The following is an 18261-nucleotide window of genomic DNA, read 5'->3' as shown; positions in this document are numbered from 1 at the left end:
ACTTTGTACTTGTTTTGACTTTCGAACTTTTATTTATGGGCGTCACTGGTGAGTCTTGTGTGGACATTAGGCGCGTTTCTGGCGTATTGAATTTTAAACCTGATGCCTTTTGTTAGCTATTATCCATGTGTTTCTTTGTCTAATATGTTCTATTTATTTGTATTGTAGTCCTGTAATATTATGTTATCATTTTAATGTTATATTTAACATTGCCATTAAAGTGCGAGGTTTGGCATGCCACAAAACCAGGTTCAACCTACCATTTTTTTCTTTAAAAATGTCCTGTACCAAGTCAGGAATATGGCCATTGTTATATTATAGTTCGTTTCTGTGTGTGTTACATTTTAATGTTGTGTTTCCGTTGTGTTGTTTGTTTTTTCTTATATTTGAGTGTGAATTCACATTACTATAAGACGTGTCACATTACTATAAGACGTGTCACAGTACTTTTCTATCCCAAATTCATGTATTTGGTTTTGATGTTATATTTGTTATTCTCATCGGATTTTGTCTAATGCTTAGTCCATTTCTGTGTGTGTTACATTTTAATGTTGTGTCGTTGTTCTCCTTTTATATTTGATGCGTTTCCCTCAGTTTTAGTTTGTTACCCCGATTTTGTTTTTTGTCCATGGATTTACGAGTTTTGAACAGCAGTATACTACTGTTGTCTTTATTTATGATAAAAATAAAGCTTCTGTTCAAGTTTAGTAGAAATCTAGGATAGTTTAAGAAAGTTATTAAAATTTCAAAAACTTTAACCACAGAGTGAATATTTGTGGCCACCGACAATGATGACGACGGAATGTAGGATCACTTAGTCTCGCTTTTTCGACTAAAGTTGAAGGCTCGACCAAAAAGGTTCCTGGTTTCGATCCTTGCTCAGTGGAGTTAATTTCAGGGACTGAATTTTCGTCTCTCCCTTGACACCATTTGTGAGTATGGTCTTGAGGAAAGGATCATGATAGTCCATTGGAATGGGATGATAAAAGGCTGACCCGTGTTAAGAGAGAGCCATATCTCTTGCACCTTAAAGACACCCTAGTAAGATTTCGTAAAAGAGCAGGCTAATGCTACTACAAGGCACCACCCGCACCTGCAAAGTGAAAAGGAATTATTATAAGTTGCAATAACTTGTTTCCCAATCCACTATAAATAAATATGTTTAAACTAAATATCATTGTTATTGTTTTCAGGCAACAGGTGTGAGAATTGGAATGGTTTTCCAGTCAATGTTTGGACTGGTAGCAGCCCTGGTTATAGCCTTTTATTATGGGTGGGCTCTAGCTCTTGTTGTACTTGGCATTGTACCAATAATTGGTTTTGCAAGTAAGTTAGTTACATGACTTTAAGGATTTAAGTTTGAGGCACACTGTGGATAAATGCCATCAGTTAAGATTTTTATGGCCCCACAATGAAGTTGTCGGTGCCCATATAGTTTGACCCTTGTCAGTCATTCCGTAATTCCGTCATTCCATCATTCCGCAACAAACCATTATACAGAGTTTTTTTCTAAACACCTTCAGATATTGGGCTGAATTTTGGTGTGTGAGTTAACCATGATGAGTTACAGATCATGTTTCGTTCCGCTCCGCTAATTTTTACCAAAATTATGGGATTTGGACTTTGATAAATTGTTGAAAAGCACAGTTTTACAGACTTTTTTTCTAATCGCTTTCAGATATTGTTATGAATTTTGGCATGTGAGTTAACCAAGATGACTTACAGATCAAGTTTAAGTTTTGTTCTGCTCTGCTAATTTGTGCTGAAATTATGGGCTTTGTACTTTGATAAATTGTTGAAAAGCACAGTTATACAGACTTTTTTTCTAAACGCTTTCAGATATTGAAATGATTTTTCGTTGGCATGTAAGTAAACCAAGATGAGTTACAGATTAAGTTTAAGTTTTGTTCTGCTCGGTTAATTTTTGCCGAAATTACTGGCTATGGACTTTGATAAATTGTTGAAAAGCACAGTTATACAGACTTTTTTTCTAAACGCTTTCAGATATTGGGATGATTTTTTGTTGGCATGTAAGTAAACCAAGATGAGTTACAGATTAAGTTTAAGTTTTGTTCTGCTCAGCTCATTTTTGCCGAAATTACTGGCTAAGGACTTTGATAAATCGTTAAAAAACACAGTTATACAGACTATTTTTCTATACGCCTCCAGATTTTGAGCTGATTTTTGACATGTGAGACTACCATTATGTTTGTGTCCACATGTGTTATTAGAATTGCAGATTTTTCAACTTTTTTAGACTGGGCCATTCGTGTCGCTTTGAAACATGTAGTTCCATAATTGTTACAAGGGAGAGGTCTAGCTAGCTATATATAAAACAATGATTTATCTACCACATTCTACATAAGAAAATATCTGCACCAAGTCAGGAATATGACTGTTGTTATCCATTTGTCTGATGTGTTTGAGATTTTGACATTTCATTAGGGACTATCAATTTTTAATTTTCCTCAGGAGTTTAGTATTTTTGAGATTTTACTTTTTGGACAGAAATTATAGTGTTACGGTGAAAAGTCTTCTACAAATTTCCATTCAGTCATGGTCCAAAAAGTTCCTTGTTTATGCATGGTTATACATTGTTTTATATCATTATTTTGGAATATCTCCAGTAGAAAAGGATCTTTTTATTTCTCAGAAATTTAAATTTTGTGTCAATTTCACATTTCTATGTACATTTCTTGAAAGAGTTACAGAGCTCTTTGACCATTGTTTTTTTTTTACTTCTTAAACAATGATACCTTTTGGATGAAAAAGTCCTCTTGAAATGGTTTGATAGACGGTTGCCTACATGGTTTAAAATTGAGAATGGAAATGGGGAATATGTCACAGAGACAACAACCAGACCAAAGAACAGACATTATAGCCCAAGGTCACCAACGGGTCTTCAACACAGCGAGAAAATCCTGCATGTGTTTTATGCTAAGATATATATGGATATATGTTATAGATGTAATATAAATGTTTTTAATGAGTGTTTTACATTCTCTAATATAACTCTTTTTAGAGTGTCTCTTTTATAAAGTGATCTGTTAATTAAGTCTCCCAAACAAACAAAGTTTGGAGACTTATTGTTTTTGGTCAGTTCTTATTATTTTTATTATTCTTCTTCCTCTTCCTCTTCCTCTTCCTCTTCCGCCACTTTAAAAAATGAACTTGTCCGCAGCGTTTCTCCAAAACCGCTTGTCAGATTGACTTAGGATTTCGTAAAAGGGTAGACTAATATGTCTAGGTGAGCCATCGATCTTTCGTTTGTGCATTGGGGTCTATTAAGGGCTATTTTGGGGGGTAGAAAGAAGGGAGGGTTTTACTATAGAACCCTATGGGATTTTATTTTCTAAAAATTTCAAATGAATATAACTTGAAAACTGTAAGTGGTAGATACATGCAGTCTTCAGAAATGATTATAGGACAATACAACAAATCACATGAAATATAGGGGGAGTCCCTGGGAGTTCATCCCCACCCCCTTCAATTTGAAAATATGCTTATATCTTGTAACCGATCCAGATCCCCACCCCTAAACCATATATATTCCTGATTGGGACAATAAAACAAATCAAATGCAATTAAAGGGAGGTCCCCGGGGGTCATCCCCACCCCGTTCAATTTCATAATGTGCTATTATCTTGTAAATGGTCCAGATCCCCACCCCTAAACTATATATATTCTTGTAGGGAACAATAAAACAAATGAAATGAAGTTAAAGGGAAGTCCCTGGGGGGTCACCCCACCCCCTCTTGTTTGAAAACTTGTAAACGGTCAACATCCCCACCCCTAAACCATATATATTCTTGTAGGGGACAATAAAACAAATGAAATGAAATAAGAGGGAAGTCCCTAGGGGGTCACCCCACCCCCTCTTGTTTGAAAACTTGTAAACGGTCAACATCCCCACCCCTAAACCATACATATTCTTGTATGGGACAATAAAACAAATCACATGAAATTAAATGGAAGTTCCTGGGGGTCACCCCCAGCCCATTCAATTTGAGATTGTACTTTTATCTTTTAAGCGGTCCAGATCCCCACCCCTAAACCATATATATTCTTGTAGGGGACAATAAAACAAATGAAATGAAATAAAAGGGAAGTCTGGAGGGGGTCACCCCACCCCCTCTTGTTTGAAAACTTGTGAACGGTCAACATCCCCACCCCTAAACCATATATATTCTTGTAGGGGACAATAAAACAAATGAAATGAAATTAAAGGGAAGTTCCTGGGGGTCGCCCCACCCTGTTCAATTTGAGAATGTGCTATTATCTTGTAAACGGTCCAGATCCCCACCCTTAAACCATATATATTCTTGTAGGGGACAATAAAACAAATCAAATGAAATGTAGGTAACTTCCCTGGGGGGTCACCACCACCCCCTCCTGTTTGAATACTTGTAAATGGTGGAGATCCCTACTCGTAAGCCATATATATTCTTGGGACAAAAAATCAAATCAAATGAACATATGAATGGCGAGTTATGGGAGCTTTGTTTGGGAGACTTCGTAACAGCATCCTGTTACAATTACTTCTTGTATTATATTGTGTTTTATATCAAATGTTTTTAAGAGGTGGGACTCTAATAAATTATTTGTTGTTGTTGTTGTTGTTGCTGTATAGTTAACAGCACTTCTTTTACCATTTCTTATAAGTAACATAACACTGTGACTCTTTGTGAACACACGTAAAATACATATTGTTTGTGAACACAGGTAAAATACATATTGTTTGTGAACACAGGTAAAATACATATTGTTTGTGAACACAGGTAAAATACATATTGTTTGTGAACACACGTAAAATACATATTGTTTGTATTTTGTTAGGTAGCCTACAGATAAAAGTTTTAAAGGGAAGACATGAGGAAGATAAAGGAAAACTAGAGGAGGCTGGGAAGGTATACTATTCATTAAAGAATACAACTTTATATTTTAATGACAATATTTAGTTGTTAGTTAGGTATATGATAATTATCAAGAGGGTTTGGATGGGGTTTACAGATTAGAGAATTATGGGCATAAAGTGCATTGATATAGAGAATATCATATGGCTTTTTCAATATCGCATCCGTATCAACCCGAGACACCAATATAATCCCAAGAGCTCTGCTCAAGGGATTATATTGGTTGAGGGTTAATATGGTGTGTGATATTGAAAAAGCCATATCATATACATTTTATTATATACATATACCTCAAGTAGATGTTTTTTTATGTGACATGACGTCATACAGATAAGGAGGTTTGAAATGACGTCATACAGATTATAGGTTTGACATGACGTCATACAGATTAGGGATTTGAAAACCTTTGCAGTGAACAGTGACCACAATCGATGACGTGACGTCATACAAATTAAAGGTGTGATAAAGCTTTTGTAACCGTGCTGATATCGATATCATCAAGGGTGGCTGATACAGCAAGCTTGCCAATGGTTGTATTACACATACAATTTATCTGTATTTACTACTAAGTATATAATAAATAATCATTATCATATACTTAGACTAAATAACACATGATTTTTACCGTATGATAATAGCATTAAATTAAAGTATTTTCCATATTTTTCGAATTGGTGCTTAGCGGGCTGATATGAAAAGTTTATCACATGCTTCGATTGTTATCACATGCCTTTCCGTAACGTTATCACATGGCATTCCGGTGATACTCTGCAAATTCCGGAAATTACACCTCAATGCTACGTTTTCAGTGAAAAACATTACAAAGTAGTGTACAATACAATTATTTGAATACTGGAAAGTGTATTGTATAAAATAATTAAATTAAATTAAAAAAAAAATATTAAATAAATGCATTTTTTAAGTTTGTCTGAAACATAATTTAGAAAGTTACTTTTAAAAAGTTGACTTTTCCAAACAATGTTCATTATGTATATTGTTGAATTATTTTTTTTTGTCGATTCGTCCATATTAAAATGTGTTTTTTTTTTCTCTGTTGAGGCATATGAAAGAAAGATTTCATATTGTATGTATCGAATTTGGGGTCCGACGTCCGTGAACTTTTTACTCTTTCAACTTCTTTTCGGGAACCACGTAAAATGATCAATATATGAATCTATTATTTTTCTCTACTGTTGAAGCATATGATAAAAAGATCATAACATGTCATTTTTCATATCGCATGTATTATCAGCCCTCGGTCAATATCAGCCCTCGAGCCATGCGGCTCTTGGGCTGATATTGAACCTAGGGCTGATAATACATGCGATATGAAAAATGCCATGTAATAATCTGATAATATCTAACATGTGCCTTTTTGGTTGTAATGTTATTGTTATCTTTTTCATTTGTACTCAACATCTAGGTTTATTTATACTGAATGTATTAAACTTAACATTATAAAAATCTTTGATAAAAGAAGTCTTGATTATTGTCAACTAGTGAGTTAAGCAGATGCATTGATGGAAATAGCACATAGATAATTTTGGTAAGAGAACTAAAGATTTGAAATGGAATAGAATGAATATGATTGCTGTAGTTAAATTCAACAATTATCATGAATTACACAAGAGAAATTGTATTACACTAAAATTTTTTTGGTACTGAGTATTGCTCAATTCATAATAGACGATACAACACAAATATTATAAAGAAATATTTGCTCAATGTCTTCTAATTGTTGTTTTTCTAGACAGCTGCAGAAACTATTGAGAATATCAGAACTGTCCAGTCCTTGACCACAGAGAAACATTTCTATCACGAATATTCGCATTCTCTTGTGGGACCACTCAGGTAAGGTATAATAGAAAAACAAAGGATATGTGGAAACCGTCCATGACACTAAAATCAGTACATGCACAGCAAAGCTATTTATTTTCACAGCAGTTTAGTTATAATCTATTACCTGCATTGACGAAAAAAACCATTAGTGACCTCGCATGATCAGAAAGGGTAAGCAGTTTCTGCTCCACTAGCAGCTCCTGTCGTGTTGCCCTTGCTAGTAAAACATCCTGTGATAAGATGTATTCAGTGATGTCAACGAAGGAAAGGAGATCATGGTTGTTGTTACAATATGAACATGTGACACAGATATTCCGTAATGTTCAATAAAATAATCTGTCCTTAAAATATTTTAAGGGATGACTTCTACTTAACCATTTAGGACCCATGATGAAAAGAAAATGAGAAATGGAGAATGTGCCAAAGAGATACCAACCAGAACAAAGATCATAACTCATTCAAAGGCCATCAATGGGTCTTCAATGCAGCTAGAAAATCCTTCAGCTGGCCCCTAAACAAAAATGTGTACTAGTTCAATGAAAATGGACATCACACTAACTCCAAAACATATAAATGAATTTAAACTAGCCTTCTTGTAATCAATGACCTTCTATCAAGGGAATCATGGTAGGAAATACAAACCTCCAGACATTGTATTAACTGAAAGATATATACTTCATATATGACTGCTGCTGGAATGTGGCTGTACATAAATCTATTTTGAAGCAAAATATAGTTCTAAACTGACCGTAATTCTCAATCTTTAGATGGAGGTCAAGAATAAAAACAATTGTCTTCAACTTTAGAAGTTATTAATAAATTACTTAATCAACGGGTCAGAAATTCCAAAGAATCATAGCCGTCACTCATTGTTATTTGTTTATTTTACAGATCCATGATAAAGCAAGCCCACTGGTATGGAATAGCATTTGGTTTAGGTCAAGGTGTTATCTTCATGACCTATGCTGGTGCCTTTAGATTTGGTGCGTGGCAAGTGGAGATAGGAGAAATGACAGCTGATAATGTGTTCAAGTTAGTACAGCCAGAAATGTCATTTTTAAGTGTATTATTATGCCCCATTTATTTTTCTCATAATCTATCTAGACTTTAACAACATTTTACATCATTTAAGAGATCAGAAAAGTTTTGACATGTAGTGCTTACTATGTGTATAATTGTATTATTTATCAATGTCATCTTAGTATGCTGAACAAATAAGGGAAAAAAATGAATAAATGTTAAAGCCCTGGTACTGTCAAGTCAAAGTATATCAGAAGTTCCCCAGAAACTTTGTTATAAACCATGTCATGATATCTGTTCCTGATTAGGAAAATATTCTTTACCCTTTATTCCATATAGTGTTTAAATCGGATCAATGACCATAATTGAAAGGTCTTCATTGATGTGTTTATCACAAAACAGCTGTCTATTGATGGACTGGTCTATATTGAGCGAACCTGTGAAACCCTGCCCAGTCAAGTGATATAAATCAAGTAACACCATGTTTTTGCTATAGTCTGATATTTTTTATGCCCCGTCTACGATAGTAGTAGGGGCATTATGTTTTCTGGTCTGTGCGTCCGTTCGTCCGTCTGTTCGTTCGTCTGTTCGTTCGTCCGTTCGTCCGTCTGTCCCATGTCAGGTTAAAGTTTTTGGTCGAGGTAGTTTATGATGAAGTTGAAGTCCAATCAACTTGAAACGTAGTACACATGTTCCTTATGATATGATCTTTCTAATTTTAAAGCCAAATTAAACTTTTGACCCCAATTTCACGGTCCACTGAACATAGAAAATGAAAGTGCATGTTTCAGGTTAAAGTTTTTGGTCAAGGTAGTTTTTGATGAAGTTGAAGTCCAATCAACTTGAAACTTAGTATACATGTGCCCAATGATATGATCTTTCTAATTTAAATGCCAAATTAGAGTTTTGACCCCAATTTTACGGTTCACTGAACATAGAAAATGATAGTGCAAATTTCAGGTTAAAGTTTTTGGCTTCAGGTTAAAGTTTTTGGTCAAGGTAGTTTTTGATGAAGTTGAAGTCCAATCAACTTGAAACTTAGTATACATGTGCCCTATGATATGATCTTTCTAATTTAAATGCCAAATTAGAGTTTTGACCCCAATTTTACGGTTCACTGAACATAGAAAATGATAGTGCAAATTTCAGGTTAAAGTTTTTGGCTTCAGGTTAAAGTTTTTGGTCAATGTAGTTTTTGATGAAGTTGAAGTCCAATCAACTTGAAACTTAGTATACATGTGCCCTATGATATGATCTTTCTAATTTAAACGCCAAATTAGAGTTTTGACCCCAATTTTACGGTTCACTGAACATAGAAAATGATAGTGCAAATTTCAGGTTAAAGTTTTTGGCTTCAGGTTAAAGTTTTTGGTCAAGGTAGTTTTTGATGAAGTTGAAGTCCAATCAACTTGAAACTTAGTATACATGTGCCCTATGATATGATCTTTCTAATTTAAATGCCAAATTAGAGTTTTGACCCCAATTTTACGGTTCACTGAACATAGAAAATGATAGTGCAAATTTCAGGTTAAAGTTTTTGGTCAAGGTAGTTTTTGATAAAGTAGAAGTCCAATCAACTTGAAACTTAGTATACATGTTCCCTTTGATAAGATCATTCTAATTTTAATGCCAAATTAGAGAATTTATTCCAATTTCACAGTCCTTTAAACATAGAAAGTGATAGTGCGAGTGGGGCATCCGTGTACTGTGGACACATTCTTGTTTTCAATTATTATATATTGGTTTTCATTTATTTCCCTGATAACCCATTTTCAAGGATTGAGGATCGAAATATTATATTTTCATATTTTGTGGTTTTGACAAAGTTTGCATATACATATATGTATATGTATATATAATGTGTATTTCACTAAAGATTAAAATCTTAATTTATGCATACCAACGAGATCCACCATAATTGTTTATTGATATCCTAAGGATAATAATAATTCTGAAGTGAACATTGCTTTAAGGGCATACGATACAGTTTTGATCCCGTATTTACAGTTTGATGAAAATTTCCATATAGGCTATTTTTTGCCTGATTAAATCAAAAATGTAATAAAAAATACCTTCATATTTTGTATATTTGCTCAAAATTTGGATTTGTGGCTGTATTTTTCCTTTTGAAAGAAAGACATAACTTTTTTGTTTTAAAAGATAAACACAAATTGTTTTTTGTTAAATAATTTGTAATTTCTGTATTTTATAAGTATCCTAAAACTTTATGCATTTTTTATTCAGAAATAACTCATATTTATCAAATAGTCATGAATTGAGAAAAAAAAACGACATTTTTTGCTGTATATTTATAGAAATTTAAAAAAAAATGCGCTATTTACAGTTTTAAAAGATTTGGTCCGCATAATCTCCCTGCAAAATGAAACAAAATGTCATTAGGGGTCCATGCACTTGTTTTCAAATTAAATCAGTTTGAATGATAAAAATCTGTCAAAAAATGCATCTTTTCCTGATATGTCACAGTTTGATGTCGCGAAAATAACATTTTACGTTAGCACGTCATTACCTCCCCTGTAACTGTATCATATGCCCTTTTAATTAATTAAGGGAGGCAGATTTATAAAACTGCTTCTTTTTTTTGAATCCTTGTATTTCTATTGTATAATTGTGATTTTAGCACTTTTGAAAAATATTTCATTTTCTTTTACAGAGTCTTCTTTGCCATTGCCTTTACTGCCATGGTGATTGGACAATCATCCTCATTTCTGCCAGAGTATTCAAAGGCCAAACATGCAGCTGGATTGATTTTCAAAGCATTTGATACTGTACCGTCTATAGATATATACTCCAAAAGGGGAACTTATCTGGTTTGTAATTATTGTTAATCTTTATTTTGACAGGATATTTCAGAGTTTGTTTTCATAAATAGGAAAATTTGTGTGCATTTAATGGTTTCCTGAACATCTTTATTATATTCATAGATTTTTTTTCACCTTGAATTTGAACAATTTGTTTATGTTATATTTGTGAAAATGCATTCTTTTAAAAATTTTGCAAGGACGTTTTGAGGATTATTTTTGCAGATATCCAATTTTTATTTTCTAAATACCTTGAAACTTTGTGTAGTTTGGGTGAACTATTAATTGAGTGATTGATTAGATATAGGAAGATATGGTATGAGTGCCAATGAGACAACTCTCCATTGAAATAATACAATATAATGATTGTTTGGTGCATATTTAGGATTAGAACAAATTAAGATTTTACATGGTTGGTTTGATGGAGATGAAGTGCAGCCATTTCAAAAGGTATGCGAAATAGGGGCAGACATCAACTGCCATTTAAAACAGGTATTTTGAATAGGAAAGACAAATGTTTGTACAAAGCAGAAACAATTTGTTCATTGCACTTTTATTTAATGTCTATTTCAGCAAAAAGTGGATGGTTTGATACAGTTTAAAGATGTCAATTTCTGTTACCCAACTAGACCAGAGGTAAAGGTCTTGAAAGGAGTGAATATGAAGGTTGAGCCAGGACAGACTGTGGCTCTTGTGGGACAAAGTGGGTGTGGCAAGTCTACAGTTATCTCCCTTTTACAGAGATTCTATGATCCTGAGTCAGGAGAAATTGTAAGTATTAACAGTGGGAATGACAGGGAAGAAGATTCAAAATTTGTCTTCTTTTAAAGCTGTTATCCTAATGGTAGCAAGTTAAAGGTTTGGTTGGATTGCTTGCTTTGTTCGTATAAATGCTTGCTGAAGAATTGTCATTAAGATTAACATCTGCAATCGATAGGTAAGCAGGACTTCAACTATACATTGCTTAACTTCCAATAACATTTATAAGATTAACATATACAAGCTGGAGCTCATACTATCTATTGATAGCAGAAGTCAATCTTAATTACAATGCTTCAGCAAACATTTATACAAACAAAGCAAGCAAGTCAACCAGACTTAACTTGCTAGCATTAGGATAACAGCTTTAAAGGAAGACAAAGTGTCAGAGGGTAAAATGAATTTGTAATTGTCTCCCTTTATAAGTGATTCTTATAGGTGGTGGAAAATCTGTCTTGGTCCAACATGAATTATTCTGTCTGTAAGTTTAAGTAAAAACAGTAAGATGAATGACAGAGCTAAGTGAATTTTATTATCTTCCTTTTATAGGGGTTCTAAAAGCTGGGGAAAAATCATTAGCTGGGGAAAAATCATTCCTTTCAACAGAAATTATTCTGTCTGTAAGTTTTATTAGATGGTTAGATTAATAGTGATAAAGAGCAAAGAAAATTTATTATTGTCTCCCTTTATCAGTCATTCTATTGATTAGCACTTGGAAATCATTCCTTTCAATAGAAATTATTCCATCTGCAAGTTTTAGTAGTTGGTTATATGAGTGACAGAGAGTAAAGTGAATTTATGATTGTCTCCCTTTACCAGTTATTCTAATAAAGAGCTTGGGAAAAATCATTCCTTTCAACAGAAATTATTCTGTCTGTAAGTTTTAGTAGTACATTTTTGTAATTGGTTAGATGAGTGATAAAGGGTAAAGTGAATTTATAATTGTCTCCCTTTATCAGGGATTCTAATGGTCTCGAGGAATTATTAAAGTAAAAACAACCTGTTATAATCAGTACAGTCAAATTATAGACAACAAGTTTAAAGGATTCACTTGTGATAAATGTTGCACCCATTTGTTTTCTTGATCAAAATTGTTTTGAACTGAATGTGTTATAGGGGAGATAACTCAATGTTTTTTTGTTTTTTTAACAGATGATAGATGGTATAGATATAAAAGACCTACATCTTCACAAAATGAGGTCATTTATTAGCGTGGTCAGTCAAGAACCGATCCTGTTCAATTGTAGTATCAGTGACAACATAGCTTACGGTCTGGAGGAAACTGCAGGGATGGATGATGTTATTGCTGCTGCTCGAGATGCTAATATTCATGAGTTTATTACTAGTCAGCCAATGGTATGTTGTGAATGAAGTCTCATGACAGCCCCATGAGTCAATATAATCAGATTTTTCTAAAATTTTCCTTTACATGTTAAGTTATGTATAAAGAATTTCATTTTTATCCTGACGCAGTTAAGTTTACATTTCAAGGGATTCTGGCTTCAGTTTTTATTGCATTGTTTACATACAGCTATTAATTCACCTTTCTATGAAAATAAGAAGATTTAGATATAGGAATTTGTGGTATGAGTGCCAGTGAGACAACTCTCCATCCAAGTCACAATTAATAAAAGTAAACCATTATAGGTCAAGGTACAACCTTCAAAACTGAGCCAAGTCTCACACCGAACAGCAAGCTATATAGGGCCCCAAAAATTACTTGTGTAAAACCATTTAAACAGGAAAATCAACGGTCTAATCTATATAAAAAAGTATGATTGCCAAGTAGACAATTATCAACCAGAGGCTAAACAAATTTAGATGTAGAAGACTGAATGTTGACATAAATATGTCATTTTATGTTGGTGGCTTGATGTCTAATGAATGTTTAACTGATGCATACTTTTATTTATATTTTATCTCACATTTAATAGAGAATCCTAAGTTTTGAAGTTATGTTAATCTTTTATTCCAGGGTTATGACACAATAGTTGGTGAGAAGGGGACACAACTGTCTGGTGGACAGAAGCAGCGTGTTGCCATAGCAAGAGCTTTGATTAGGAATCCCAAAATTCTCTTGTTAGATGAGGCTACATCAGCATTAGATTCAGAGAGTGAAAAGGTAATTTAGTGAGGGGTTGGACAGGGATAAGGGAACATGGAAATGAGGGAGAGAAACTCAGGGAATAGTGTTTAATAAAGTGGACATGGAAAGTTTAAATTGGTTTAGAACTAGAGAAAGATAATTATTGCACATCCTGTGGTTTAAAAACATTGGACATTCTCCTTTTAACTGTATTTCTAAATGCCATTTTCAAAGTATTCGGAAAATCCTTTTATTTAAAGTTTGAGTAATTCTCTGCCAAAAAAAACCCCAACAGAACTTAAAGTGTTACATAATGCTACAGGGAGATAACTCTGTAAATATAAGCTGAAAGTTGAAATCACGTTCCATTGTTAAAGAAATATTAAGCTTCTCAATTATTAGAATAAGAATTTGTCTAAGAGTTGTATATCCAATGAAATTTTCTGATAAAGTGTGTGGTCCAAGTTTTTTGAAATTTTGAAATGTTTGTTAAAGTAAATATTTTGTCAACATTTTATGAAAATTAAATTGGCCAAATTAATTTTGGTCAAGGTGTTTGGTACCACTCTAATGAAAATTTTATATTAACTACTGTGGATTAACTATTTTTCATTAGATACCAGTTTTTGTATGGTTTTAAGTGAAACCAGGAATTTACATATTCAATGAATGAAATTTTTTATATAGTATGCCAGTATGCAGACTTTAGTCTTTTGTGGATAGTTGTCTCATTGGCAATCATACCACATCTTCTTTTTTATATTTAGCAAAACCACAAAATCAATTATTCTAGAAAATGCAGGTTTCCCTAACCCACGAAAATAAATGAATCCACAGTAAATGATTATGTAAGAAACTCACTCTTAGATTGAAGAACAATAAATAATATGTTCCTTCCTACCCTCCCACATACATTGTAATGGAAAAGCCCTGAGTAGCATATGGGAAATTATCACAAAAACAATCATTGTGATATTTATTGATTATAGTTGAACATCTCAAAGAGATTGAGTTTTCTTTCTTGAGCCAGTACGACAAAAGTGAGAAAAGCAATCAAGTTGAGATGACCAATGATAATCCGTTTATTGCTCTTTCACATATGACAAAGCTGTAAATTTTCAATGACCACGTTTTTAATTTCATTGACAACAGGCACTAAGTGCACCATTAGGTCCTAGCGATAATTTTTCATATCACTCAACTGTGCTGAGAGAGGAAATTATCAGTCAGCAAAAATTTCGTAAAATACCAATTATTATTTTTAAAAAAAGCTACTACTTAAATTATAAGTAGTAGCTACTTTTCATCCTTCATCTACAAAGTAGCAAGTTTGTATTAAATTATGATAATTTGAGTGATATCTAGGCTTCATGAAATGAATTTTTATAATATAAATAAAGAATACTTTCATATTATTATTTTCAGTTGGTACAAGAAGCATTAGACAAAGCACAAGAAGGTCGTACATGTATTGTGATAGCCCATCGTCTTTCTACGATTCAGAATGCTGATGTGATCTTTGTAATGGACAGTGGCGCCATCGTAGAAAGTGGTACACACCAGACTCTCTTAGCGAAGAAAGGAGTGTACAATTCCTTAGTTAGTGCACAGCAGTTTATAAAATAGTATTTAACATATATTTAGGATTTTTTAATTTGTTTGTACTTTTATAAAATTTATATTATGTAAAGTAAGGTCACTTGACCTCATTTTTAGGATTTTTGTTCTTACAGGTATATGTATTGTTAGTGAAGATCTTGTAATAATTTTTTTTTAGGCTTCAAAACTAATTAACTCCATCAAATAGAGGTATTTACACTGGTATGCAAATTTGTCCACCATTACTTAAATCACACAAGTTCTCGTGATATATACAATAAAAAAAAATTATGTCATGATTCAAAAGTGTTTGTTGCTCTATGTCGGAAGGTTATTGGAGCAGATCAAAGGTCATTTGGAGACAGGATTCAGCTAAATACCACAAGTGTTAATACGTTTTTTCCTTCATAGCATTTTCAGAGCGATTTCCATTCCCACCCATCATTGCTGTGTTTCTCTTGAAAGAAAATATAATGTTTTATTTTCATGGACTTATTTTTATATTTATTATGTTAAAAACCCGTTTATGAAATGACCACTATCCTGCATTTCTTGGTTCATGTCATTAAAACATAATTTTTTTGTATTGTATGTACAAGTTTTATTAAATGTATTGAAATCCCTGGCCTTATTTGATTTGATTTGTTGCTATTGGATAATTGGTATCCTATTTCCACCCTCATATGTAGACTTAAGTTATACAATAAATCAATATAAGCCTGTAATTCTTGTAATAATAAATAATGGTTTAAACCTTTCCTGATCTCACTAAAATACAGAACTAGTGTCCACAATTTGCATACAAGGATCTTACTTCACTCGGTTCTACTTTCTGTTCTGATCATTTTTATATCAACCAATGAAAGTCCTGCTATCAACTTTTTGAAGGTGTGTATCATTAGGACAAAATCAGAGGATCCTGAAAGCTCTTTAAAACAGAAAGTGGAAGGAAGCGATGTCAGTTACTAGTGAGCGTAGTTTGGATTCAGGATCTGTATTTTAATCAGAAAAAAAACTTTTCTTTCTTTTATTTGTTACATTGCTTACCCCTCTGGTAGTGGGTATCATTTTATTGAAGCACTATAAGAGATCATCTTCACAAATGTGCCAGCACATGTCTGATAATTTATTACCTTTTGTAAGTTAAGAAATTTATTATTGATATTGTTGAACAATGCAAATGAAGGAGAGATTAATTATTGAAATTTTAGGAAATGATGCATACATATTTTGTTTGAAATTTTTAAGGAGTAAATATGAAAATAAGATTATGTTTTCATGATTGGAGCCATATTGTGTTGCATTTTTTTGTAATCATAGAAACTTCAGAAAATTTCTGAATGTATGGTATTAGAGACTTATTTTGTTGCATGCATTTGTGTTCTGTCATACTGTGAATTTATTCGTTACTCAGCATATCAAAAGTAGGTCAATGTGACCTTTATTTTATACTTTTATTGAAATGTAATGTCTAAATAAATCACAAACAACTGATTTTCACAAAACAATGAAGATGCAAAAAGTTTTTTGTTTTATTAACTTAAAAGTAGAAAAGTTCTAATATATTCAATGATCTGTTTTCAGATAGTATACTTCAATGGTATTTTTAAGTGAGGTTTAATGTGATTTTTTTGTTCTATTTTTATGATCAAATGTCCATTTAAGTATGTATATGTACTTATTCATATTAAATTTTCTTAATATAGTAAGATAGCACAATTTAGATCTTCTTGAAAATTCAGTGGCAGATCCAGCCATTTTAAAAAGGGGGGTTCCCAACCTAGAGTAAAGGGGGGGGGGGGGGGGGGGTTCCAGCTATAGGCTCCCATTCAAATGCATTGATCGGCCCCAAAAAAGGGGGGGTTCCAACCCCTGGAACCCCCCCCCCCCCCTGGATCCGCCAATGAAATTGCTGCCCCCGTATACATTTGTTAAAGATATTTTACAAGCATGCTCAGGAGATTGGATTGGATTGGAAAATGACACAAACTCCAATAAAATTGTAGGTAGAAACATTTTAAATTGTTTTAAAGGAAAATATTCTATCACCCTATATATATAGCTAAGAACACTAATTTGCTACATCTCCTTTTTCCTGTGAAAGTTGACCATGTCAATTTTGATTGGACAATATATATGTCGGGTGCTTTGATTGGACAATATATGTGTCAGGTGCTAATGAACAAACTGTAAGGTTTTTTAAAAACTTATTCCAATTATTAATTGTGCCATTTCTATTGTTTACTTGTTAATTTTTAGTGATTGTTTGATATCTGTACATGTTATAATAAATACAATGATAAATGTTGTGTATTGAGAAGGAATAAAATTGTAAAAGAATCAGTTTGTTGATTTGAAGTATGGAGGCAAATGGGGTTATCTCAATTAGACATCAACTTGGACAGCAGAAAATAAGAAAACATTGTAACAAACCTAGCAATGCAATCATGTACACAAAAGGGATAAGCACTGTTATCTTGTCCCTAAAAAATGCAGATATTGTAAAATTCTTCAATCTTTTCTTCATTACATATATGTATCGATTACCTTAAGCATGTACACCTCTGAGGAGTCAAAATTTTCTAGAATTAAACTTATCTTCTTTATATGATCTTGGGGGTTTATATGACTGTAAAAAAATAATTGGTGAAGAAAAAAATCATATGGTCAGGTGCACTTCTTTTTTTGCTAAGGCCATTTGAAAGTGCTAAATTTTGATGATTTTCCCATTTTTCATAACTTTTTACCCATTTTTGGCCTATTATCGTGAAAAAATCATAGTTTCACAACTTTTTTTATACTTTCTCTTAAGATGAAATAAACCAATCTGAATAAATTCAAATTAAAAATCTATATGTAGCTGTTAATATAAGAAAGTTTTATAAATATACTTTTTCCAAATTTCCTATGCTGTCAATTTTGTCAATTTGTTATTTTTCTCTTTTTAAGAACAAAACGCACATTTTTTTTTACTTATTTGATATACATGATGAAAACAATACATATTTTAGAAATTTGAAAAGAAAATTGATATGGAATATAAATTTGGCTAAAAGATTGGTTATAAAATTTATTTTTTACAACTGTTTCACATTCCTGTCGATTGTTAATTAACTTTTCAATTAGTATAAACACTGGGTTCTTGTTGAAAATCGAAAGTTGACCCTTATATGTGACCAGCCACGACATATCCAGGCTTATGGAGGTAGAACGTCATTGTGATAAA

The 18261-nt window shown here is 32.7% G+C and overlaps 1 protein-coding gene across 9 annotated transcripts in view; it reads left to right on the top strand.

Annotated features, from left to right (window-relative positions):
• The window catches only part of LOC139500033 (ATP-dependent translocase ABCB1-like), a 65930-nt gene extending 50458 nt beyond the window's left edge, over positions 1–15472 (top strand). For 7 of the 9 annotated variants that reach the window (XM_071288735.1, XM_071288738.1, XM_071288733.1 and 4 more), the window contains 9 exons: positions 1194–1326; positions 4837–4907; positions 6664–6764; positions 7644–7784; positions 10444–10600; positions 11165–11362; positions 12503–12706; positions 13326–13472; positions 14862–15305. In XM_071288735.1, coding sequence (XP_071144836.1) covers positions 1194–1326; positions 4837–4907; positions 6664–6764; positions 7644–7784; positions 10444–10600; positions 11165–11362; positions 12503–12706; positions 13326–13472; positions 14862–15062 — 1353 coding nt within the window. In that variant the 3' untranslated portion in view covers positions 15063–15305. Of the gene's footprint in view, positions 1–1193; positions 1327–4836; positions 4908–6663; positions 6765–7643; positions 7785–10443; positions 10601–11164; positions 11363–12502; positions 12707–13325; positions 13473–14861 lie in introns of all 9 variants that reach the window. The other 2 variants (XM_071288736.1, XM_071288734.1) reach the window with 1 other exon arrangement.
• Positions 15473–18261: the final 2789 nt, after the last annotated feature.

The sequence above is a fragment of the Mytilus edulis genome, chromosome 13 (genome assembly GCF_963676685.1).
Source record: "Mytilus edulis chromosome 13, xbMytEdul2.2, whole genome shotgun sequence".
Classification (NCBI taxonomy): domain Eukaryota; kingdom Metazoa; phylum Mollusca; class Bivalvia; order Mytilida; family Mytilidae; genus Mytilus; species Mytilus edulis.
The sequence above is the reverse complement of the archived record's forward strand: the minus strand, read 5'-3'. Positions and strand labels throughout refer to the sequence as shown.